The sequence below is a fragment of the Pleurodeles waltl genome, chromosome 7 (genome assembly GCF_031143425.1).
Source record: "Pleurodeles waltl isolate 20211129_DDA chromosome 7, aPleWal1.hap1.20221129, whole genome shotgun sequence".
NCBI classification, from domain to species: Eukaryota; Metazoa; Chordata; class Amphibia; order Caudata; family Salamandridae; genus Pleurodeles; species Pleurodeles waltl.
The window spans coordinates 122,136,598-122,163,534 of record NC_090446.1 but is presented as its reverse complement, the minus strand read 5'-3'; the positions used below and the strand labels follow the sequence as shown (position 1 = coordinate 122,163,534).

The 26,937-nt window shown below is 46.3% G+C and overlaps 1 protein-coding gene across 1 annotated transcript in view; it reads left to right on the top strand.

Moving 5' to 3' along the window:
* Window positions 1-26,937, top strand: part of PRPF6 (pre-mRNA processing factor 6) — a 594,778-nt gene that overhangs the window by 529,881 nt on the left and 37,960 nt on the right. The window contains exon 18 of the mRNA XM_069243240.1: window positions 1,979-2,070. Coding sequence (XP_069099341.1) covers window positions 1,979-2,070 — 92 coding nt within the window. The remainder of the gene's footprint in view (window positions 1-1,978; window positions 2,071-26,937) is intronic.

Below are 26,937 nucleotides of genomic sequence, written 5' to 3'. Positions count from 1 at the left end.
TCAACCTGTCTATCACCACAGACTTGTTTCTGACCCCCTGGAGTTGAGAGCCGCACTCTGAGACCAGAAACAAAGCCTCCTCCCCGGGAAGGTGCTATCACCCGATCCAGCAGGATGGCTAGTGAATCTGCATACCAAGGCCAGGGACTTCAAAGTCCCTGCCGCCTTTGATATGCGACCCAGGCTTCCTCCAGACCCGAGAGTTGCCACCTCCTACCCTGAGGCCGATTTAGCACTATGCAGGTAGGTGTGGTGCACTACCAGGCTAGTATCACCCCTAAGGTAGGCAGCCTGATGTGATCCACGAAAGAAGGGTTCTACCATCTTCTTTTTGATGGAACTAGGAATTCTGGGAGAAGGTAATGCCCACAGACAGTGGTCATATAGGGGTGTAGTCACCCCCAAGAGTAAGTAGCCTATTGGCTACTACTCTGCACTCCCCTAAACGCCCCTAAATTGAGTATTTTGGTACCCCCCTACACCAACAGATTTGTCTGACAAAAGAAGTAGTACCAAGAAGAGCTGAAGAAGCAATAACTGGAGAACGCTGGTGGACTTTGGCTCGAAACCCTGCCTGCCTGCCTACCTACTCTTAGTCCGACAATCGTGATAACCCAACTTGCCCTGCAGCTGTGCATTCTCCAAAAGTCTTAGAGCGCATCCAGCACTTTACCAAGCCGTCAGCATCTCCCTTGAAGTGGAGGAGCCACTTCCCTGAACCCTACAGGCACCAACCACATCGTCCAGCTCACCATTCTACTGACCACCGGGTCCACGATGCAGCAGCCGCCCAGCAGGAGGTCACCATGCTCCAGGAGGTCAGATCTGTTTCCCCACCAAGTGAGAAGATGCCAGGACCCACCAGAGCCGTCTGCACTGATATCAGGGGTACTGAACGCTTTCCAGCAACCAATGCTTGTTTGAAGTCCAATTCAGACTCCATCGCTGAAACCGGAGGCTACCTGTCGAAGGACGTCAGCATTGTACAGGCCATCATTGAGAGTGGTCCAGCTGCCCTTTTTTATCCCCTTCTTGCAGGTCCACCCATAAACTGTGGGCACCTTGACGCAGGAGCACCTAACAACCAATACCTGATGCACCTGGGCTCCACGGCCCGGGTCCATGACAACCAACAGTGTCCCCCTGCTCCCAGGACCCCAACCGAGCGAGCCCCCTGTTGGGTGCTCCCAGACTTGTCTCACAGTCCCACTCTCTAGCTTGTTTCCAGGTGGCCACGCTCTTTGCCAATGGTGCATTCCGCATGGCACCCGAACCATCCAGCACCTCTGCACCCAGACACCCCAGGGCAGGTAAAACTGTACTTCTGGTGTTTTTAGTGATCTTGTCCCGCTAGCACCCCTCAATCTGCAGGGGACCCCCCCTAAAACCGACTTCAGGTCTGCATATATATGAAAATGAAGAAAAAGGAGGGAAATTGAAATGAAACAATTGCATAGTCACAGAATTTGGTAAAGTGAGGAAGTCGGTCTTTATCCCTGGGTTTCTGGTTTCCCATTGTGCAATTCAGCCACTAGAAGTATATGCTTCACTTCCCCTACATTCACATCCCCCATCAGACTGCTAATGCTGGCATAATAGTGGCCCTCGTTCACATCACAGACCAAAGTTTTTGGCCCCTGGTAACATTTTAGTGAGTATCCATGGTATAAGGGAATGCTCCCACCTCCCCACATTTGCCATATAGGTGCACTGATTTGCATAGGTGATGAACCAATAACTTGCTGGGGGTGTACTGCTTTCCCCAACTCTGCAACATGGTACATTTCATGGTGGTTTTATTTGTTTAGGGAAGTAGAAGGCAGCAGCAGAGGCAGCCCTTCAAAAGTAGAAACAATCATTTGAAAGATGAAGGTGAAGAAGTTGTTGAAAGTGTGACACCATGCCAGTTTCAATTATTGATAAGAGGAATTGGAGCTTTGATGATGGAGTAGTACTAACGTCTTCCATCTGTTTACAGGCTGGAGTCTGTGCGACTGGAGTACAGGGCTGGCCTGAAGAACATTGCTAATACTCTGATGGCCAAAGCTCTCCAGGAATGTCCTAATTCAGGTCAGTAGATGCTTGTACACTTTCTTACACCAAGCCTAGAAATTCATAATTGGAAAATACGCATCTAAGGAAAAGCTATGTGTTAGAACATGTGAACTTTCATTTTCAAAAAAGTGTTCTGCGTTTACCTTGTGTATGGAATACTTTTTCCTTGTCTTAACTACTCATATCTGAATCATAGTTTTCTAGTCTTCTTTCTCTCCCTTCTCCTGCAGGAGCCTCCTCTATTGGTTCCCTATTTATCCTCAACTCTCATTTGCTTCTTTACCTGTGCCACACTGCATTCCTTAAGGAACACTGATAAATTGGGAATACAATAAACACCTTTTCTCTTTTTGCACCTTTAACAATCTTGAGAGACATGACTCGCTCATTGAAAATGTGATCTCATCTGAGAACCTGTTAATATCATAATCTGGAAAACTGCTTAGTTATGCAGGAAGTATTTTCCAGACTGGAATTGTCAGTGGCCTGTACTTATTTCACAACAGTTTTCTGGAACTGCAATGGCTCTTCGGGTGCCATTCAAGTGATAGACAAGCATGCTTTGCTCCAGACAAGTGTAATGACAATCTCAGTCCTATACCTCTTTGGCTATCCCCATCCTCATGTGGGACATCTTCCCAGCTTGTGGAAGGTGCTAAAAGTAACTGCCTTAGCAGTGCTAAATTTGAGTGCTAAAGATGAGTAATTGTGCAGTACTCACCTTTTGCCAAATCCCTCACACCACCCTTGCATACTTGATCTTGCCCTAAGCCAATTTGGCATGCTGTCAGATTGTTTTGTTTTTTTGCGGTACCTAAATCCAAATCTTAAAGTACAGTGTGACCTCAATGACATCTGTCTTTGACTAAAACAAAATGCTAACACACTACTGAACCAAATTCACTCAATCCCAAACCGCTGTTGTGGCAGATGTCTAGATCAGTTTCATATTCACTGTCTCACTCTCTTCTTCCATTACTACTTACCTTGACATCATTATGGAGGACACATCTGTAAGCAGCCCTGCCCCCAATATACTAATAGTCTCATCTCCGAAAACAAAATAACTGTATTTCAACCTGTCGTGAGTGAATCCACAGTGACCTTGCTCCTCTCCTCTGCTCCATATTCTTCAGAAACTTCAATAAGAATGTACAATGCCCTTGACTCCCACTACTCTATTAACAACTTCACCTGTACCATCCAGGACTGGGTCTTTTATACATTCAGATGCTTAAATCATTCCCTGTCATTGAGGTGGGAGACCCATGGTATCTTTACACCAGCAATACAGAGCACAACATACCTGAAAGGACTTAAAACAGGGTAACGTTACTAGCAATCTCATATAATTGGAAAATATGCGATATTCAGCCGATGAGGTAGAATGCCGGGAGCCAAGCCTCTTCCAGAGGGCATCTCCGTTAAGATTTCTACCCTGTCATATGGAAACAGAGTCCGAGCTTTGTTCTCTCTTCAGACGGATAAGTCTAAATTTCACTTTAAAAAATCTGGAATTTAGACTTCAGTTGTGTGTATTGAGGTTTTCCACCACTTACTTAGGATAAGTAATTTAAGTAATTCTGACATAATGAAAACCTTCTAAATTGAGCCTCTTCAAAACGTGTGACCTAAGTGGCAGGATGATAGTCTTTATTGCTATCCAGCTCTGGAAATGTATTAGCAGGTCTTTGGTTTGTAATCCAGATGAAAGCAACAAAGTCTGGAGCAAAATTTCAGCGAAAACCGTGAGGGAAGACGTACGTAGTTGCACAAGTATATAATACTGCTAAAACCCCAACTTCTGGTGTTAGATCTGTGTCATGCACCTGCCTCACTTAGGAAAACAAAGCACATAAGCAAACCTTGAAGACCTCAAAAACTCCAAAAAAGGCACCTTCACCTCCACTCATATGATCCTCAGAGCAAATTATCAAAAATAATCAGAACAAATCTGTCAGACCTGCTTCATCTTTGCCTGAGGGTGAAAAAACAGAAATAAATGTTCGCCTTCTATGCCACATCCTGCATCTCTTGAGGTAAATGAAAGTAAAATTGACCCCATCATCAACATCACCACACTCTAGCCTTTCATCACTGATGAAGTATAAGCAATTCTCACCATCGTCAGCCTCTGTCAACGACAACATGAGATTCTACTAGCCCATCCTCAAAGATAATTCTGACGATGATGGATATTTCAGTGGTACTTCCATTGATGGAAGGCCCGCCGGTCACCCTGTTGACAAGGGATCCCAAACGAATATAAGGTCACCAATTGTTTGCAGTTTTGCTAGAGCAAACTTCTAGTAAAATTCTATGTAAACCACCTGACATGTTCCTGGCAAAAGGAGGATAGAAAATATTGGATCTTTATGACCTCTATGGTACAGGATATTGAAGACTGATTTACAGTTTGGCGGAGGGGTTACACTGTCACAAAAACAACGGATATGCCGTCCACCATATTACAAGTGTTTATAGGCTATATGTAATTGTAGTACGACAGATGGGATATCCATCACATTTGTGCCAGAGTAACCCCCTCCCCCAAACTCTAAGTCAGGCCGATAGACTGGACAAAATAACTATAAAATATGAGAAAACGTAAGAGGAGTGTCTGTGGCACTACAATTGAAAGGGTCGAGAACTGGTTTATCACCAGAGCTACCCAAGGTTTCGTGAGTAAGACTGTGTGGAAGATTGTGCTTATTATGATAGCCATTACTATCCTTATGAGGCAGACTATGTGGAATATCATTACAACCCATGGTGCAAGGTCTGACGTGCCTTATTAAGAACCACTGTTTCATGTTGCTGAAGTATTACACCTGTTTACCTACAAAGCCACCCTCTCAGCATGCACACCAACCATTCCAAGAAGTTCTTGGGCCAAGGCCAGGGGCACTACTTCAAGCTGATGAAGCACTACCTGCAGCTCTAATGCTACTTCCCCAGAATCCACCACACCTAAGCAACTAGCGTTAACTATGCAAGTAGGCACATCAGATGATGACCAGTACTCTGATATTGCGGAAGGAACACTTTCAAATTATTCTTTATTGCGAGAGTGGGGTGGCAACATCATCCCGATAGTGGATGTGCCCACACCTCCTCTAATAGACTGTCCACCCTATGACTTTGCCAGGGTTCATGTCTGTATTGAGAATACGTCCAAAAGATTTCACTTCCCAGTAACACGCAGGGAAACATTCTGCTTTTAGAATGACTATATGAGAGCTAGCCAGGTAATTGGTCAAGGCAATACCAATGATAGACCAACCCTGCAAAGAGGGATTGAAATTAATGGAGGTACAGTGATAACCAGACTGGATTAAAAAAAATACAAGGTTCTTGACAGCATAGCAGCCTTGTTGGCCACCCAGGGCAAACTCTATAGTAAAACAAAAAGCCCTGAGAGGATCTAGAAATCCTGGACAACCATGTACTCCTGCACCTGACAGGGAAGGTCTATTGATGTCTTTGGAAAGAGGATTACTTCTATAGCAGCCACATCAAGCAGAGCAGCTAGCACCATGGCAATACTTGCCAAAAACTGTTCCCATATCTGTCAGATATAGTGCCTTACCTGGACCTATTAGCTGAAACAAAAACAGGAAGTTAAGGAAATACTTAATGAAGAGGAAAAAACGTATGCTGCAATTATCGATTCTGCTACAAATGTCACTAATCTTGTATCCCACCAACTGGCAAGCACAGTAGGCTTAGGAAGGCAAGATTGGCTGCCAGCAAGCTGTTTTGGACCTAATAGCAGGATGTGTCCTTCAATAGGGAATCCTTGTTTGGGAAACACATTAATGATGTGTTGAGGACCATAAAGGCTGGTGTAGACAGTAATAGCAGCTTCATTTTTGAAGTGCTAGATGCAGGAGGCAAATATATTAAAGCGGGAACCAGAGCGGTATCCATGTTACCATCCACAGTCGCAATAGCACCAGTATTGCGGACCGCAGCAGCTGCAGTCATGTAGACCATCACCCTCTCTTATCAATCCTGATTTATTTGAAGACTTCCACTGGATTCCCAGCATAAGGTGGGCTCAAAACCTTTTTGTTAACCCTTTGAGCCCAGCTGGGTGATCACAGATGGATTTGCTTGTCACAAATGTCTCCCTAGCCAGCAGGCCAGGGTATTCCAGTGCTGTGCCGCACAGCAGATGAATCTTCCCCATAAAGACAAACACTGAGGTTCAGATCAGGTTTTGTGAGAGCATAACAAGCAGTGGGACCATGGACAACTATCCCCATTGCACATGCACTAGCTTTTCCAATCATGTGAAAGACCACTCCATAACATTTTACCCTCTCTTTTGCTCTGGGTTTCTACTTGACCATCCCGTAACATTGTACCCTCTCTTCTGCTCTGGATATCTGCTTAATGAGCTTCTCCTATTTCTGGGATGTGTGGAGCAGAAATGTCAACTTATAAGCAAGTGCGTTTAATTTCCAGTAACTAATTACAGGAGGTCCATAATTGTATCCGTTTTGTCCTTCAGTCTCCCCAGCCACACTGTCTGTTTGTCAACATAGTATATGCAGACTGTTTTCATGTTTGATTTACTGCTCCAGGTTAAGGGAATGGGAATGCTTATGCAGACTGGTTTCTTATCAGGTGCAGCTAACACCTGACAAGCTGACCTTTGCAGCACTGGGAAAAGTAAGAATATGTTTGTTTGAGCCGGTGCTTATGCAGAGATGCATCATGTGGGGTTGCGATTAAAGCAATTGACACTCAGAATGAAAATACCAATATAAAAATAGCAATGCACACAGACGTGGATCTCATGTCCTTTGCACATAATAGAGTCCATACCATTTTTAACAATGTGTTGCATCAGTTGCATCCCATCGTCAATGTTTAGATCTTCATGTGTCTCCTTATCTTGCCTCGTTAATGATAGGCCATTACATACAATCCACAAATACATCAATCATAGTTTGCAATTGCCTATTCAACACTCTAGGACTCTTGCTGAACAAGGACAAATAATCCCTAGAACCATTGCACAAGATTCGTTTTCTGGGTGTGCTAGCAGGCACTGAGGATTTGAGGGTGTACCTGTAAGGAAATGCCTCCTTGGCATGGTTACCCTCTGACTTTTTGCCTTTGCTGATGCTATGTTTTGAATTGAAAGTGTGCTGAGGCCTGCTAACCAGGCCCCAGCACCAGTGTTCTTTCCCTAACCTGTACTTTTGATTCCACAATTGGCACACCCTGGCATCCAGATAAGTCCCTTGTAAGTGGTACCCCTGGTACCAAGGGCCCTGATGCCAGGGAAGGTCTCTAAGGGCTGCAGCATGTCTTATGCCACCCTGGAGACCCCTCACTCAGCACAGACACACTGCTTGCCAGCTTGTGTGTGCTGGTGAGAACAAAACGAGTAAGTCGACATGGCACTCCCCTCAGGGTGCCATGCCAGCCTCTCACTGCCTATGCAGGTATAGATAAGTCACCCCTCTAGTAGGCCTTACAGCCCTAAGGCAGGGTGCACTATACCATAGGTGAGGGCACCAGTGCATGAGCACTGTGCCCCTACAGTGTCTAAGCAATACCTTAGACATTGTAAGTGCAGGGTAGCCATAAGAGTATATGGTCTGGGAGTCTGTTTTACACGAACTCCACAGCACCATAATGGCTACACTGAAAACTGGGAAGTTTGGTATCAAACTTCTCAGCACAATAAATGCACACTGATGCCAGTGTACATTTTATTGTAAACTACACCCCAGAGGGCACCTTAGAGGTGCCCCCTGAAACCTTAACCGACTATCTGTGTAGGCTGACTGGTTCCAGCAGCCTGCCACACTAGAGACATGTTGCTGGCCCCATGGGGAGAGTGCCTTTGTCACTCTGAGGCCAGTAACAAAGCCTGCACTGGGTGGAGATGCTAACACCTCCCCCAGGCAGGAGCTGTAACACCTGGCGGTGAGCCTCAAAGGCTCTCCCCTTTGTCACAGCTCCGCAGGACACTCTAGCTTAGTGGAGTTGCCCGCCCCCTCCGGCCACGGCCCCCACTTTTGGCGGCAAGGCCAGAGGAAACAAAGAAAACAACAAGGAGGAGTCACTGGCCAGTCAGGACAGCCCCTAAGGTGTCCTGAGCTGAGGTGACTCTAACTTTTAGAAATCCTCCATCTTGCAGATGAAGGATTCCCCCAATAGGATTAGGGATGTGACCCCCTCCCCTTGGGAGGAGGCACAAAGAGGGTGTACTCACCCTCAGGGCTAGTAGCCATTGGCTACTAACCCCCCAGACCTAAACACGCCCTTAAATTTAGTATTTAAGGGCTTCCCTGAACCTAGGAAAACAGATTCCTGCAACTTACCTGAAGAAGAAGGACTGCTGAGCTGAAAAACCCCTGCAGAGGAAGAACAGAAGACACCAACTGCTTTGGCTCCAGACTTACCGGCCTGTCTCCTGCCTTCCAAAGAAACCTGCTCCAGCGACGCTTTCCAAGGGACCAGCGACCTCTGAATCCTCTGAGGACTTCCCTGCTTCAAGAAAAGACAAGAAACTCCCGAGGACAGCGGCACTGCTCCAAAAGAACTGCAACTTTGTTTCAAGGAGCAGATTTAAAGACCCCTGCAACTCCCCGCAAGAAGCGTGAGACTTGCAACACTGCACCCGGCGACCCCGACTCGACTGGTGGAGAACCAACACCTCAGGGAGGACCCTCCGGCGACTCTACGTCTGTGAGTAACCAAAGTTGTCCCCCCTGAGCCCCCACAGCGACGCCTGCAGAGGGAATCCCGAGGCTCCCCCTGACCGCGACTGCCTGAACTCCATTTCCCGACGGCTGGAAAAGACCCTGCACCCGCAGCCCCCAGCGCCTAAAGAAACGGAACTCCTGTGCAGGAGTGACCCCCAGGAGGCCCTCTCCCTTGCCTAGGTGGTGGCTACCCCGAGGAGCCCCCCCCTTGCCTGCCTGCAACGCTGAGGAGATCCCTTGATCTCTCATAGGAAACCATTACAAACCCGACGCGTGTTTGCACACTGCACCCAGCCGCCCCCGCGCTGCTGAGGGTGTACTTTTTGTGCTGACCTGTGTCCCCCCCGGTGCCCTACAAAACCCCCCTGGTCTGCCCTCCGAAGACGCGGGTACTTACCTGCTGGCAGACTGGAACCGGGGCACCCCCTTCTCTCCATTGAAGCCTATGTGTTTTGAGCACCTCTTTGACCTTTGCACCTGACCGGCCCTGAGCTGCTGGTGTGATAACTTTGGGGTTGCTCTGAACCCCCAACGGTGGGCTACCTTGGACCAAGAACTAAAAGCTGTAAGTGACTTACTTACCTGTTAAAACTAACATTACTTCACCTCCCCCAGGAACTGTGAAAATTGCAGTGTGTCCACTTTTAAAACAGCTTATTGTGTTTTATGAAAAAAGTATACATGCTAATGTAATGATTTAAAGTTCCTAAAGTACTTACCTGCAATACCTTTCAAACGAGATATTACATGTAAAATTTGAACCTGTGGTTCTTAAAATAAACTAAGAAAATATATTTTTCTATAACAAAACCTATTGGCTGGATTTGTCTCTGAGTGTGTGTTCCTCATTTATTGCCTGTGTGTATGTACAACAAATGCTTAACACTACTCCTTTGATAAGCCTACTGCTCGACCACACTACCACAAAATAGAGCATTAGTATTATCTCTTTTTGCCACTATCTTACCTCTAAGGGGAACCCTTGGACTCTGTGCATGCTATTCCTTACTTTGAAATAGCACATACAGAGCCAACTTTCTACATTGGTGGATCAGCGGTGGGGTACAAGACTTTGCATTTGCTGGACTACTCAGCCAATACCTGATCACACGACAAATTCCAAAAAATTGTCATTAGAACTTGATTTTTTGCAATTTGAAATTTTTCTAAATTCTTTAAAGTCCTGCTAGGGCCTTGTGTTAGTCCCTGTTAGCATTTCTTTTAGAGTTTAAAAGTTTGGTAAAAGTTTGAATTAGATTCTAGAACTAGTCTTTAGATTCTTAAAAAGTATTCCAACTTTTAGAAGCATAATGTCTAATACAGATGTGAATGTGGTGGAACTCGACACCACACCTTACCTCCATCTACAGATGAGAGAGCTAAGGTCACTCTGTAAACTAAAGAAAATAGCAATGGGCTCCAGACCTTCCAAACTACAGCTCCAGGAGCTGTTGGCAGAGTTTGAAAGAGCCAACCCCTCTGAGGATGGCAACTCAGGGGATGAGTATAGTGACTTGGAGGGTGATTCCCTCCTACCAGTCCTATCTAGGGAGGACAGGTCCTCTCAAGCCCTGACTCCAAAAATAATAGTCAGAGATGCTGGTTCCCTCACAGGAGGGACCAACACCTCTGAAATCACTGTGGATAACTCCAGTGAAGAGGACATCCAGTTAGCCAGGATGGCCAAAAGATTGGCTTTGGAAAAACAGATCCTAGCCACAGAAAGGGAAAGACAAGAGATGGGCCTAGGACCCATCAATGGTGGCAGCAACATAAATAGGGTCAGAGATTCTCCTGACATGTTGAAAATCCCTAAAGGGATTGTAACTAAATATGAAGATGGTGATGACATCACCAAATGGTTCACAGCTTTTGAGAGGGCTTGTGTAACCAGAAAAGTGAACAAATCTCACTGGGGTGCTCTCCTTTGGGAAATGTTCACAGGAAAGTGTAGGGATAGACTCCTCACACTCTCTGGAAAAGATGCAGAATCTTATGACCTCATGAAGGGTACCCTGATTGAGGGCTTTGGATTCTCCACTGAGGAGTATAGGATTAGATTCAGGGGGGCTCAAAAATCCTCGAGCCAGACCTGGGTTGACTTTGTAGACTACTCAGTAAAAACACTAGATGGTTGGATTCAAGGCAGTGGTGTAAGTAATTATAATGGGCTGTACAATTTATTTGTGAAAGAACACCTATTAAGTAATTGTTTCAATGATAAACTGCATCAGCATCTGGTAGACCTAGGACCAATTTCTCCCCAAGAATTGGGAAAGAAGGCGGACCATTGGGTCAAGACTAGGGTATCCAAAACTTCCACAGGGGGTGACCAAAAGAAAGGGGTCACAAAACCTCCCCAGGGGAAAGGTGGTGAGACAGCCAAAAACAAAAATAGTAAAGAGTCTTCTACAGGCCCCCAAAAACCTGCACAGGAGGGTGGGCCCAGAGCCTCTTCACAAAACAATTCTGGGTACAAGGGTAAAAACTTTGATCCCAAAAAGGCCTGGTGTCGTAGCTGTAGTCAGTCTGGACACCAAACTGGAGACAAGGCCTGTCCCAAGAAAGATACCACTTCTAACTCCCATCCAGCTAAAACTGGAATGGCCAGTCTCCAAGTGGGATCAACAGTGTGCCCAGAGCAAATCAGGTGTCACACTGAAGCTACATTAGTTTCTGAGGGTGGGGTGGATTTAGCCACACTGGCTGCCTGGCCCCCTAACATGCAAAAATACAGGCAGCAGCTCTTAATTAATGGGACAAGTGTAGAGGGCCTGAGGGATACAGGTGCCAGTGTCACTATGGTGACAGAGAAACTGGTTTCCCCTGGCCAATACCTGGCTGGACAAACTTATCCAGTCACCCACGCTGACAATCAGACTAAAGTACATCCCATGGCTATGGTAACTTTAGAGTGGGGAGGGGTCAATGGCCTGAAACAGGTGGTGGTCTCCTCAAATATCCCAGTAGACTGTTTGCTTGGAAATGACCTGGAGTCCTCAGCATGGGCTGAGGTAGAACTGAAAACCCATGCAGCCATGCTGGGTATCCCTGAACTGGTGTGTGTCAAGACAAGGGCACAGTGCAAGGCACAGGGTGAAAACGTAGAGCTGGAGTCTGGAAGAAAGGCCCAGCCTACCAAGAGAAAAGGAAAGTCAGCTGGGAAACCAGCTGCAACACAACAAGAAAAAGAGAACCTCTCTTCTCAGGAAGAAGTTGTGCCCTCTGAGGGAACTGAGCCTATGGAGCTGGAACCTTATCCCCTCTCTTGAAGGCCTTAGGCAGCAAGCTGCTGAAGAGTCCTATGGCAAGAAAAATGGAACACATAGGGTCTATTGGGAAGATGGACTCCTGTACACTGAGGCAAGAGATCCCAAACCTGGTGCCACTAGGAGAGTGGTAGTGCCTCAGAGTTTCAGAGAGTTTATTCTGACCTTAGCCCATGATATTCCCCTTGCTGGGCATTTGGGACAAACCAAGACGTGGGAGAGGTTAGTCAACCACTTATACTGGCCCAATATGTCCCAGAAGGTTAAGGAGTTTTGCCTCTCCTGCCCCACCTGTCAAGCCAGTGGTAAGACAGGTGGGCATCCAAAGGCCCCCCTCATTCCACTTCCAGTGGTGGGGGTCCCCTTTGGAAGAGTGGGTGTGGACATAGTTGGTCCACTAGAACCTCCCACAGCCTCAGGAAATATGTACATCCTAGTAGTAGTGGATCATGCTACTAGGTATCCTGAAGCTATTCCCCTTAGGTCGACTACTGCCCCTGCAGTAGCCAAGGCCCTCATTGGTATCTTTACCAGAGTGGGTTTCCCTAAGGAGGTGGTGTCTGACAGAGGTACCAACTTCATGTCAGCATACCTAAAACACATGTGGAATGAGTGTGGAGTGACTTATAAATTCACTACACCATATCATCCACAAACTAATGGCCTTGTTGAGAGATTCAACAAGACATTGGGGCATGATCATGGGGCTCCCAGAAAAACTCAAAAGGAGATGGGATGTCCTCCTGCTATGTCTGCTTTTCGCTTACAGAGAGGTGCCTCAGAAGGGAGTAGGATTCTCACCCTTTGAACTTCTGTTTGGCCACCCTGTAAGGGGACCACTTGCTCTTGTTAAAGAAGGCTGGGAGAGACCTCTTCATGAGCCTAAACAAGACATAGTGGACTATGTACTTGGCCTTCGCTCAAGGATGGCAGAGTACATGGAAAAGGCAAGTAAAAACCTTGAGGCCAGCCAACAACTCCAGAAGTTGTGGTATGACCAAAAGGCTGCACTCTGGAGCCTGTGGCTCCCAGGGCACTTCAGGACAAATGGAGTGGCCCTTACCCAGTACTAGAGAGGAAGAGTCAGGTCACCTACCTGGTGGACCTGGGCACAAGCAGGAGCCCCAAGAGGGTGATCCATGTGAACCGCCTTAAGCTCTTCCATGACAGGGCTGATGTAAATCTGTTGATGGTAACAGATGAGGACCAGGAAGCTGAGAGTGAACCTCTCCCTGATCTCCTCTCATCAGACCCTAAAGATGGCTCAGTGGATGGAGTGATCTACTCAGACACCCTCTCTAGCCAACAGCAGTCTGACTGTAGGAAGGTCCTGCAGCAGTTTGCTGAACTCTTTTCCCTAACCCCTGGTCAGACACACCTGTGTACCCATGATGTGGACACAGGAGACAGCATGCCTGTCAAAAACAAAATATTTAGACAGTCTGACCAAGTTAAGGAAAGCATCAAGGTGGAAGTCCACAAGATGCTGGAATTGGGAGTAATTGAGTACTCTGACAGCCCCTGGGCTAGCCCAGTGGTCTTAGTCCCCAAACCTCACACCAAAGAAGGAAAGAGAGAGATGAGGTTTTGTGTGGACTACAGAGGTCTCAACTCTGTCACCAAGACAGATGCTCATCCCATTCCTAGAGCTGATGAGCTAATAGACAAATTAGGGGCTGCCAAATTCTTAAGTACCTTTGACTTAACAGCAGGGTACTGGCAAATCAAAATGGCCCCTGGAGCAAAAGAAAAGACAGCATTCTCCACACCTGATGGGCATTATCAGTTCACTGTTATGCCCTTTGGTTTAAAGAATGCCCCTGCCACCTTCCAAAGGTTGGTGACTCAAGTCCTTGCTGGGTTGGAATCCTTTAGTGCAGCTTATCTTGATGATATTGCTGTCTTCAGCTCCACCTGGCAGGATCACCTGGTCCACCTGAAGAAGGTTTTGAAGCCTCTGCAATCTGCAGGCCTCTCTATCAAGGCATCCAAATGCCAGATAGGGCAGGGAACTGTGGTTTACTTGGGACACCTTGTAGGTGGAGGCCAAGTTCAGCCACTCCAGCCTAAGATCCAGACTATTCTGGACTGGGCAGCTCCAAAACCCAGACTCAAGTCAGGGCATTCCTTGGCTTGACTGGGTACTATAGGAGGTTTGTGAAGGGATATGGATCCATTGTGACAGCCCTCACAGAACTCACCTCCAAGAAAATGCCCAAGAAAGTAAACTGGACTGTTGAATGCCAACAGGCCTTTGACACCCTGAAGCAAGCTATGTGCACAGCACCAGTTCTAAAAGCTCCAGATTACTCCAAGCAGTTCATTGTGCAAACAGATGCCTCTGAACATGGGATAGGGGCAGTTTTGTCCCAAACAAATGATGATGGCTTTGACCAGCCTGTTGCTTTCATTAGCAGGAGGTTACTCCCCAGGGAGCAGCGTTGGAGTGCCATTGAGAGGGAGGCCTTTGCTGTGGTTTGGTCCCTGAAGAAGTTGAGACCATACCTTTTTGGTACTCACTTCCTAGTTCAAACTGACCACAGACCTCTCAGATGGCTGATGCAAATGAAAGGTGAAAATCCAAAACTGTTGAGGTGGTCCATCTCCCTACAGGGAATGGACTTTATAGTGGAACACAGACCTGGGACTGCCCATGCCAATGCAGATGGCCTTTCCAGGTTCTTCCACTTAGAAAATGAAGACTCTCTTGGGAAAGGTTAGTCTCATCCTCTTTCGTTTGGGGTTGGGGTTGTGTAAGGAAATGCCTCCTTGGCATGGTTACCCCCTGACTTTTTGCCTTTGCTGATGCTATGTTTTGAATTGAAAGTGTGCTGAGGCCTGCTAACCAGGCCCCAGCACCAGTGTTCTTTCCCTAACCTGTACTTTTGATTCCACAATTGGCACACCCTGGCATCCAGATAAGTCCCTTGTAAGTGGTACCCCTGGTACCAAGGGCCCTGATGCCAGGGAAGGTCTCTAAGGGCTGCAGCATGTCTTATGCCACCCTGGAGACCCCTCACTCAGCACAGACACACTGCTTGCCAGCTTGTGTGTGCTGGTGAGAACAAAACGAGTAAGTCGACATGGCACTCCCCTCAGGGTGCCATGCCAGCCTCTCACTGCCTATGCAGGTATAGATAAGTCACCCCTCTAGTAGGCCTTACAGCCCTAAGGCAGGGTGCACTATACCATAGGTGAGGGCACCAGTGCATGAGCACTGTGCCCCTACAGTGTCTAAGCAATACCTTAGACATTGTAAGTGCAGGGTAGCCATAAGAGTATATGGTCTGGGAGTCTGTTTTACACGAACTCCACAGCACCATAATGGCTACACTGAAAACTGGGAAGTTTGGTATCAAACTTCTCAGCACAATAAATGCACACTGATGCCAGTGTACATTTTATTGTAAACTACACCCCAGAGGGCACCTTAGAGGTGCCCCCTGAAACCTTAACCGACTATCTGTGTAGGCTGACTGGTTCCAGCAGCCTGCCACACTAGAGACATGTTGCTGGCCCCATGGGGAGAGTGCCTTTGTCACTCTGAGGCCAGTAACAAAGCCTGCACTGGGTGGAGATGCTAACACCTCCCCCAGGCAGGAGCTGTAACACCTGGTGGTGAGCCTCAAAGGCTCACCCCTTTGTCACAGCACCGCAGGACACTCCAGCTTAGTGGAGTTCCCCGCCCCCTCCGGCCACGGCCCCCACTTTTGGCGGCAAGGCCGGAGGAAACAAAGAAAACAACAAGGAGGAGTCACTGGCCAGTCAGGACAGCCCCTAAGGTGTCCTGAGCTGAGGTGACTCTAACTTTTAGAAATCCTCCATCTTGCAGATGGAGGATTCCCCCAATAGGATTAGGGATGTGGCCCCCTCCTCTTGGGAGGAGGCACAAAGAGGGTGTACTCACCCTCAGGGCTAGTAGCCATTGGCTACTAACCCCCCAGACCTAAACACGCCCTTAAATTTAGTATTTAAGGGCTTCCCTGAACCTAGGAAAACAGATTCCTGCAACTTACCTGAAGAAGGACTGCTGAGCTGAAAAACCCCTGCAGAGGAAGAACAGAAGACACCAACTGCTTTGGCTCCAGACTTACCGGCCTGTCTCCTTCCTTCCAAAGAAACCTGCTCCAGCGACGCTTTCCAAGGGACCAGCGACCTCTGAATCCTCTGAGGACTGCCCTGCTTCAAGAAAAGACAAGAAACTCCTGAGGACAGCGGCACTGCTCCAAAAGAACTGCAACTTTGTTTCAAGGAGCAGATTTAAAGACCCCTGCAACTCCCCGCAAGAAGCGTGAGACTTGCAACACTGCACCCGGCGACCCCGACTCGACTGGTGGAGAACCAACACCTCAGGGAGGACCCTCCGGCGACTCTACGACTGTGAGTAACCAAAGTTGTCCCTCCTGAGCCCCCACAGCGACGCCTGCAGAGGGAATCCTGAGGCTCCCCCTGACCGCGACTGCCTGAACTCCATTTCCCGACGGCTGGAAAAGACCCTGCACCCGCAGCCCCCAGCGCCTAAAGAAACGGAACTCCTGTGCAGGAGTGACCCCCAGGAGGCCCTCTCCCTTGCCTAGGTGGTGGCTACCCCGAGGAGCCCCCCCCTTGCCTGCCTGCAACGCTGAGGAGATCCCTTGATCTCTCATAGGAAACCATTACAAACCCGACGCGTGTTTGCACACTGCACACTGCACCCAGCCGCCCCCGCGCTGCTGAGGGTGTACTTTTTGTGCTGACCTGTGTCCCCCCCGGTGCCCTACAAAACCCCCCTGGTCTGCCCTCCGAAGACGCGGGTACTTACCTGCTGGCAGACTGGAACCGGGGCACCCCCTTCTTTCCATTGAAGCCTATGTGTTTTGGGCACCTCTTTGACCTTTGCACCTGACCGGCCCTGAGCTGCTGGTGTGATAACTTTGGGGTTGCTCTGAACCCCTAACGGTGGGCTACCTTGGACCAAGAACTAAAAGCTGTAAGTGACTTACTTACCTGTTAAAACTAACATTACTTCACCTCCCCCAGGAACTGTGAAAATTGCACTGTGTCCACTTTTAAAACAGCTTATTGTGTTTTATGAAAAAAGTATACATGCTAATGTAATGATTTAAAGTTCCTAAAGTACTTACCTGCAATACCTTTCAAATGAGATATTACATGTAAAATTTGAACCTGTGGTTCTTAAAATAAACTAAGAAAATATATTTTTCTATAACAAAACTTATTGGCTGGATTTGTCTCTGAGTGTGTGTTCCTCATTTATTGCCTGTGTGTATGTACAACAAATGCTTAACACTACTCCTTTGATAAGCCTACTGCTCGACCACACTACCACAAAATAGAGCATTAGTATTATCTCTTTTTGCCACTATCTTACCTCTAAGGGGAACCCTTGGACTCTGTGCATGCTATTCCTTACTTTGAAATAGCACATACAGAGCCAACTTCCTACAGTACCCTTCTCAAGAAAGACAAGCGACTGGCAAGCCAACAGCAAAATAATCCAAAGGCAATGTGTGTCTACTGAAGAGCCTGTTAGCCATGATGTCATCCTGTGTATGCCTCACACATTCTAAAGGGGCAAGAGTGTCCCTGATGTAGGAGTAACTAGACAAGCAGTGGACTCTGATATCTGTATTCCTCAGCCACCAATACATATCACAAAATGAAAGGGAATAAATAAGTCTCTGGTCAAAATGACAAGATTCGAGCTGTTCCTACTGGAAGAATGAGATTTCTGTCATGGACCCTGAGAATGTGTGTCTCTGTTGCCTGGATTCTGGCCACAACTCGAAAACCTGTGAAAAGTGTACCCTAATGCACCCAAAGGCAGCTGGAGAATGGGAAGCAAAGTTGCACAAGAAGAGGTCTCTTTTGAAGCACCTCCATGTCATAGGGTCGCTGTCGCTCCAGATTGCGGCACTGCTGTTATGCCAAATCTCGATCCTGCTCAAAGTCAACATTTAAGTCCTACTCCAAAGCCCAGTCTTGAGCACAGAAAGTGGGAATTGGCATTCAGCGCTCCAAGTGTCCTTCTCCCCTGGCATTATCCAACTCTGAGCCCATTCCGAGTCTGGTCCAGTCATGCCAGAGTTTCTTGGGCCCAGTGCACATAAAACCCCCCCACTAGCTATCAATCAATTAATTACAATCAAATACACACAAACAGCACTTTAATCCTGTTTGTAATGGTATATTTTTTCACATTTCATTACTGAGTTTTTGTCATCTTCATAATTGCATAGAATGTCTTCGTCTTTCATTAAATAGCAATTTGTGAGAACCACATCATAATCCTTTGTACAAAAACAAATTCCAAAACACTAAATCATTGTGTTTCCCTATACCCAAAGACAAGAGATAAGACAACAAAAATGAAAACAAGGGGGATTGTTTATATTCCAAGTGTCCAGAGTCCAATACTACGTTAAACTGTTGTAGGACAGTTCCCTTTTTGACATGGTCACCCCCTCATTTTACATTATGCAATTTTGACTGAAAGTGTACTTGGTTCTTGCTATCCAGGTCCCCAGTCCCAGATCTCTTTCCCTAAAACTGTGCATTTGTTTCCCCAATTGGCAATGCCTTTGCCTCCTCCCCCACCCCCAAAAGCCCCTAATAAATGTACGCCCGGTAACTGGGTCATGGGTACTGTAGGAAGCTGGCCTGGTGTGTGGTGGATATCTATTGTACTTACACCTTATACCAGGTCCAGGTATCCCCTCTTAGTGAAGTGTAGGCAGTGTCTAGAAACCAAGCTCTCTAGAGGTAGCTGTGGATGAGCAGCCAAGGCGTATCTAGAAGACATGCAAAGCTCATGCAATACCACTGTAGTCACACAGCACTTACACACATGAAAGAAAACACTCAGTTGTACAATAATAAAGGTACTTTATTTTTGGAACAAATCACCACAAAAATACTAGACAGGTAACCCAACCTTAGGAGTTAATTAATACACTAAATATATACACTATTAAACAGAAACAGGCACAGAAAAGGTTAGAAAACAGTGCAAATAGCAATAACCAATAGTGATCCTAGGGGTAGCACAAACCATATACTAAAAGAATGGAATGGAAACAGGGTACCCCCACCTAGATAAGTAAAATGTGTAGCGGGGAGCCAGAGGTATCAAAGGACCACAAGGGTAAGTAACACAGAATCTCCCAGCAACCAGGAATGCAGCAGTAAAGCACTGGATTTTCCCCAAACCACCCAAAAGGAGGAAAAGGAGACACCCAGAGAAGACTGCAAGAAAACCAGCGGTGGATTCCTGAAGAAAGAAGGCCTATGGAGAGAGGGGACTAAGTCCAACAGTCACTGTGTAGTCCAGGAGGAGTAGGAGCTACTACCCACCCCGCTGTGGATGCAGGAGTTGGTCGACGGTGATGAAGGCCAGCAACCAGGAATGCAGCAGTAAAACACTGGATTTTCCCCAAACCACCCAAAAGGAGGAAAAGGGGGCACCCAGAGAAGACTGCAAGAAAACCAGCGGTGGATTCCTGAAGAAAGAAGACCTATGGAGAGAGGGGACCAAGTCCAAGAGTCACTGTGGAGTCCAGGAGGAGTAGGAGCTACTACCCACCCCGCTGTGGATGCAGGAGTTGGTCGACGGTGATGAAGAACAGGTCAGCACTGCAGCCCTGGAGCTGGAGAAGGTTCCTGATGGATGCAGCTGAAGCCCCACGCTGGAAGGAAGATTGCAGATGAGTGTCCGAGCAGGAATTCCACCAACAAGCCTTGGCAAAGTCACACTCACAGTTAGTGGAAAGGAGGTGCTGCCAGGGACCAGCAACGTCCAGGAGGACTCAACCCAGGAGGGTGATTCACAGGGGACACTCAGTGTTGCAAAGAGTCCACAGGAGCAGAGGCAGCACCCACAGGAGTCCCACAAGATGGGGACACAGAAGGAGCCCACACAGGACTACAAAAGTGAATCGCACACCACAGGAGAACCACGCAGGAGACTGTGGTTTGCAGGATGGATTGCTGGGGGCTGGAGCTACACGTCACCTGAAGATCCCTTGGAGTAGATGCAAACAAGGCTTGGCAGCTGCAAGGGATACGATGCACAAGGGTGCTGTCCTCTCTGGGAAGGCAAAGGCTTACCTCCACCAAAGTTAGACAGCTGGCAGAGAGGACCAAGAGGACTACTCCAGACCACCGGCCGTGGTGCAGAATCAATGCAGCTCAGCAGGAGATGGGATCCATGGAGCCGGTCGTCTCTTCTTATAGATGCCTGCGGTTGCAGGGAAGTGACTCCCTCAATCCAACAGAGAGTCCTCCTTCTTCTTGTGCAGGCTGAAGAGTTGCAGTCTTCTGAGGATGCACAGCGAGGACATTTTTGCAGAGCTGGCATGAGCCCTGGAAACAATGTTGCTGAAGAGTCCTTTCTTCCAGGAAGCAGCTTGTCTGGTCCTGGAGGTTCCAGTCGCAGTTCCCAAGGCCAGAAGTCGAAGCAGAGGTTGCAGAGGAGTCCTGCTGGAATATTGCAAGCCGAATCTGAGGACCCACCCAAGAGAGAGACCCTAAATAGCCGTGAAAGGGGGATTGGTCACCTAACCAGGTAAGCACCTATAAGGAGGGTGCTCTGACGTCACCTGCCTGGCCACTCCAATGCTCCCAGAGTTCCTTACCAACATTGGAAACAAGATGGCAGAACCCAGGAGCCTTCTGGAGGAGCACCACCCCTGGGGTGGTGATGACAAGGGAGTGGTCACTCCCCTTTCCATAGTCCAGTTTCGCGCCAGAGCAGGGACTGGGGGTCCTTGAACTGGTATGGACTGGTTTATGCACGGAGATGTGCCCTTCAAAGCAAACCAGTGGCTTGGGGAGGCTACCCCTACCAAGCCAGTCAAAGCTATTTCCAAAGGGAGAGGTTGTTACCTCCCTCTCCCAAAGGAAATTCTTTGTTCTGCCTTCCTGGGCTTGACCAGATCAAGCAGGAGGAGGGCAGAAACCTGTCTGAGGGATGGCAGCAGCTGGGCTGCCCGGAAAACCTTGTAAGACTTGTGGTAGCAATGCTGGGGGTCCTCTAAGGAGCCCCCAGCATGCCTAGAATCATACTTGCATCTGTATTGGGGTATGATTCCAACATGTTTGATACCAAACATATCCAGGTTCGGAGTTACCATTATGTAGGTGGACCTATGTCCAGTACACATGTAAAATGGCATCCCTGCACTCACAAAGTCCAGGAAAATGGATCTGGAGTTTGTTGGGTCACCTCTGCTAGTACTGGGGTTCCCTCACACTCAGGCACCTGTTCCCTGCCCTCTGGGCTGAGAGGGCCTACCATAGGGGTGACTTGGTGCAGTGACCTGTAGTGAAAACGGATGCATGCACCCGTTTCACACAGGCTGCAATGGCAGAGCTGCAGAACCCTTTGCATGGGCCCCCTATAGGATGCATAATACATGCTGGAGCCCATAGAGATCACCTAGTATCTCAATGCCCTGGGTACCTATGTACCAATGACTAGGGACTTACATGGGGGTACCAGTATGCCAAATGTGGGGTGAAAAAGGTTCCAACAACCAAGTTTAAAGGAGAGAGCATAATCACTGGTGTCCTGGTTAGCAGGATCCCAGTGAGCACAGTCAAACATACTGACAAACAGACCAAAACTTGGGTGCAACCATGCTAGAAAGAGGCTAGTTTCCTACATCCCTTGAATGCGTATATTATTTTGGTGGCTTTGATTTTTGAAATCTTCCTGTTTAGATTGTAGTTCAATGTGTTGCTGTTTTAGGAGGACTACGCATCACCATAACATCTCTTGATCCTCAGAGCTAGCGTCCATGGTACGTTCTAGGTCATCTACATGTTCTCCATTTTTTGTTACTTCTTGTCAGACCTCCTTAATGCAGGATTTGAGGTCAATTTTTAAAGAGCCTATCTCCTAGCGGATTTCTTGAAGGAAGTGGGAGAGGAAGTCTTGTGTAATTAGCGGCTGGGGGTGGAATGTCTTCAGGCGTATCCAAGGGCCTATCAGACTTTTCCAGATCAGTTGCTGGGGATTTGCCCCAGAGGGAGGTGATGTGGGTCTCTTTGGGTCCCATGTTGCGTGGCATCTTGGAGACAGAGCAGATGGAGAGTTTACCAGGTAGGAGGTCAAGAAGCCCGCCCGTTGGTACTGGCCTCACTCCCACTGTGTCGCTGCTCCTCTGTGGGATCAGTGGCAAAAGTGAAGGAAGGCTAGGGTGGTATGTCGCCAGTGTGCCCTAGCGCACCAGTGTGGAGATGGCCCCTGCTGAAGGCCTCCCATTGAAAGGATCCGAGCTCCCGGTGGGCCGCAATGGGCACAGTCTCAACGCACTCCGGTATAAATACACCACTCTCGTATCAGACAGGGTCAGACCCAAGTTGTGGTCTTCAGTGATAGGGGGTCCCAAGTTGAGTAGGCAGCTGAGGATTTCTAGAGGTCACCAGGTGGGGTGGGGTGGAGTGGTGCAGGAATGGCACAAACGTGCCCATCATGCGGCTGGTTTCTAGCCTTTGAGCCATATCATCAGATCCAGGTCATTGAGCTCAGGCTGGTAGGTGCAGGCCACTGGAGAATAACTGGTGTCCCCAGGCTTGTAGCAATGAAAGATGCTTCCCGGGCTCCTGGTGGTTCTTGTGTCTGCGTGGCCTGCAGTCCCGTAGAAATCCCGCTGGTAGGGGCACTTGTGTCTGTCCCTGTTGCCCCAGCGGGGACCATCGCAGCACGTTGAGTCTAGGGTGCGGGCGTGCAACAGATCTCCCTATGCTAGGCCTCACAGCAAGGCTTGGCCTCCCTCTCTGCAGGGTGTAGCTCCGGCAATGTATGCTTCACCACCAGGAGGTCTCTCATTCTCCTGCAGCAGAAGGCCTTAGAGGCTGAAGGACATGGGAGGCGGAGTGCTGGGCCTTTCATAATTCACAAGTATAGAATAGAGATAGCAGAACAGGGTATGACCGCAAGAAGAGCAGAGTTCCATAAGATATCAGCAAAAGAAGCCACTAGATCGACATCCGTCATGGATCTTTGTCATAACTACATGACACATAACGAAGAACTAACGCTAAACAGTACTACAGCGGTGCCCACCACACAAGACCTCAATGTCAAGGTCATGTGGGGAGGTGGGCGGGGAATGTTAATGGTTATTAGAGGAAACGTAAGCAGTTATTGAAGTTGTGCATGTTATGGATAAATGATTAACCTGTGTGATAGATCGAAACAGACCACACAAATATATGATGTATGATGATAAAGCCGAGCAGATATATACAATAACTGTACTTTACCTTGTTAGAGATCCATCACAGAAGATACGCTATCCTGTAACGTGTAACATGTGAATTGTTATATCGACTGTGACGAAAAACTATAAAAATGTGTTTAAAAAAATGTGGTAGACAGCAGGGGTTTTTGGTGCTGCTCCTGGAGAAAATTTGTATTTATTACATGTCTTTGTTATTGCTGTAAATAACCCCTTTTGCTGTACATCTGCTTTGCATCATTTACTCATTGTAGTCCCCACCCATTTCCTAAAACAGCTCTAGCCATTGAAACGCTTTAATTAAATTTTAAATGATAACATACTGCTAATAATTTCGTAAAGTATAAACCTAAAAAATATACCTGTAAAATAGGATAAAAAGCGATGTGTTATTAATTAAATTATATATTTTAAGGCATAAAATCAAATTCGACAAACTCACAACAGACATGAGGACAGGATCACCGCAGCATTGACATTATTTAGAAAGTATTTGTTACTTAATTATTTTTTGGGCATAATACAATGAAGCAATTATTCAGAAAAAGTGGTATTGTGAGTGTTTGCTTTTATGATAGAAAAGAAATCATTGTTTTGATCTAAAATGGCATACAGACATGAACATAAAGTTGCATGTAAACGAAAAATGTAGATTAATTTCACATTAGGTGAGGTTCCCGAAGATAATGTGATTACATAATGTAAACGCTTTAAATTAATACTATAACAGAAGGTAACGGAAGCTGTGGTACAAAAGGAAACAGCATCAAAGTGTAGAACACACCTGTGCTTGCGTTTCAACAAAAGAGGTGCTTTAACACTTCTGGGAGAACAGAAACAGGAAAGATGTTTTTAAAACATGAGCGCATGTATGTTGTTAATAAAGATATCTTTTGGACGCTGCTTAAGTTATGTTTATATTTTAAAACAAATAAAATCTTTTTGATGATTACACATTGTAACAGAGATCCAGACACTCAGGAAGAAAGGAAACACCGATACAGTTCAAAATATTGAGCATATGTGTGTTTTTTTAAGACAGGAGCCGGAGGCAAAATACCTATGTATTAGATTTAACTCATACAAAAATGAAGTGTTATTAACAGCAAGTGTTAAGCATTCACACCTCTTTGTTAAAAATATGGAGCTGCTCTGTAGGACGGAGACATGCCTGCTGTGCTAAGCCAGAGGATTTAAAGACTGTGTCTGGTTTGCAGGCTGCTTTGTATCCAAACCAGTAATTAATCTTGTATCCAGTGTTGAGTTGTAAAAGTTGGCAGCAAGTAAGACAAGCATTTGCAATGCAACAGGTCGCGCATTTCTCCGAGTTGGAGCTATTAGCAGTTGTAAACTCCCAACCGGACTTTTCTTGTCTCGTTAAATGGAAAAAAGAGCGATATCACGCAGCGAAAAAAGAGAAAAAGTAGTGCACAAACCGCACGGAAAACAGCAAGCCTCGTATGTTTTCAGTACTTGGTCGCTGCGCTCGAGAAGGGCTAACCACCGGAAAAGGCATGACGTATGCATGCCTTCCACTAATGAAAGCAAGCAGATTTTAAAAGGCAAGCCCATGAACCAATGAAAGACACTGATGTGACATGGATGGGGCTCCGAGCCCTTTTCTAACTACTACAGCATCTCGCAAGCGATACGCAGGCTCAGCCTTAATAAATATCACTGCAGTAAACATGTGTTTGAGAAGTAAAACCTTTGTCTTCGTTTGAAATGCCTGAGAACTACTGGGATGTGTTTTTATACCAAAAAAAAGAACAGCCCTGCACCAAAGGCACCAAAGGCATTTGTCATTTACGTTATAGTTAATTTTACATTTAAGATACCATGATTGCATGCAGTTCAAAAAGGAACCAGTGATTGGAAAAAAAAACAGCAAAGTCTACAAACATAAGCGCTAATGGTTTTCACTGTTTTTTTAAATGTGTGTGAAAAAAAGAAACCGCAACAGACTATTATGGGCACGTGTGTTATTGACAAAGAATATTAAAAGTAGCTTACAGTGAGAGTTACCAGGAATCTAGTGGAAAAAAACAACACTAACAAAGTGTAAAAACACATACATTTGTGTGTTTACATGAAGAACCAGCACTGTAACAAAAAGAGCCGAGGCTCGGGGAACAAATCGAGACAGCAACAGAGTGTAAATAAAAAGGAAACCTGCAAAACGAAAACATTTTGTAAAGCTTACTTCAGATGAGGTCCCTTAGGATACCATGATTACAAGAAGATGGTCATATTTACAAAAATAAAATAGCATCAGAGTATACGAACAGGAGCTTTTTAAACGAGCGTGGGAACAAAGCAAATAGCAACATAGTATTATGTATGCGTGTGTTTTCTTAAACGGTATTTGTTACAGCTTCAATCATTTTAAAGTTTGTACAATAAAAACTCCCTTTGCAGATTATGCACTGTAATGAATGGCAACGTACACTTGAGTTTAATAAACCGTTTTCTGGTTTTGCGTGGATTCTGTAGATTTATCTGCAAACAATATTAAAAGAAGTTCACGCCGAGTATTACTAGGTTAGTGGAAAAAAACAACATAGTGTAAAAACACAAACATTTGTGTGCTTTCGAAAAAAAGAACCAGCATTGTAATGAAGGTAGCCAGAGGCTCTCTGAACGAACTGATGCTGCAACAGAATTTAATTAAAAGCGAAACACACAAAATGAAAACATTTCATAAAACTTACATGGGTTGAGTTTCCCTAGAATCCCGTGGTTGCATGCTATAGCAAAAGGAGCCTGTTGTTTGTGAAAATAAAAAATTGCATTGAAGTATACAGACGTGTGCTGATGTATTTCCAAAAGTTATTGTTTTTCACAGTTGTGAGGCAAAAAAGAAACAATAGCTTTGTATTAAACTAAACCTCACGTATGTTTTCTAAAGAGATATTTGTTAGAGTTGTGTTGATTTAATGATTTTTAAAAAAACAAAATACATTTGATTATGCACTGAAACGTAGGGAGCCATATGCTTGTGTAAAATTAAACCCTTTGCTTGGTCCTCACGGCAGTTGTAGTTTTATTAACAAACAAGAATAAAATAAGATTACGACGTGTTCCCTGGAGGATAGTGGGGGAAAGCAAACACCAACAGAGTGCAAAAAAACACAAACTAATGTGTGTTTTTCCAAAATGCAACTGTATCACGTTGACCAAAATGATGCAGCAACAAAGTATTAAAAAATGTATGAAAAACACACTCGACAAATGTTTAATTTTAAGACAGAAAGCAAGCCAGAGTAAATATTAACTCTACAAAGGAAGAAAAGTCAACAATTTAAAAAGAAGCTCACACACACGAACAGACATTATAAAAAAAGGAGAATGTTACAGTAATAGGTTGCTGCTCCATGGGAGGGAGCAAAACACACAAAGGAGGGACCAACAACATAGATTAGCCAAAGAGAATAAAGCTTTTACAAAATGCACAGGTAGGATGGAATCAAAAGTGATGAGTGGTATTAAAGCCCTCATAGTAGATACAGCATGTCTTGAACGAGACAGTGCATGCGCTGCCTAGGCAAGACTTTAGAAAGAGAGAAGAAACATGATTCTAGACCCAACCACTAGATGGCAGAATAGATGCACAGCATGAGAATCCAGAAAACTACTCATATT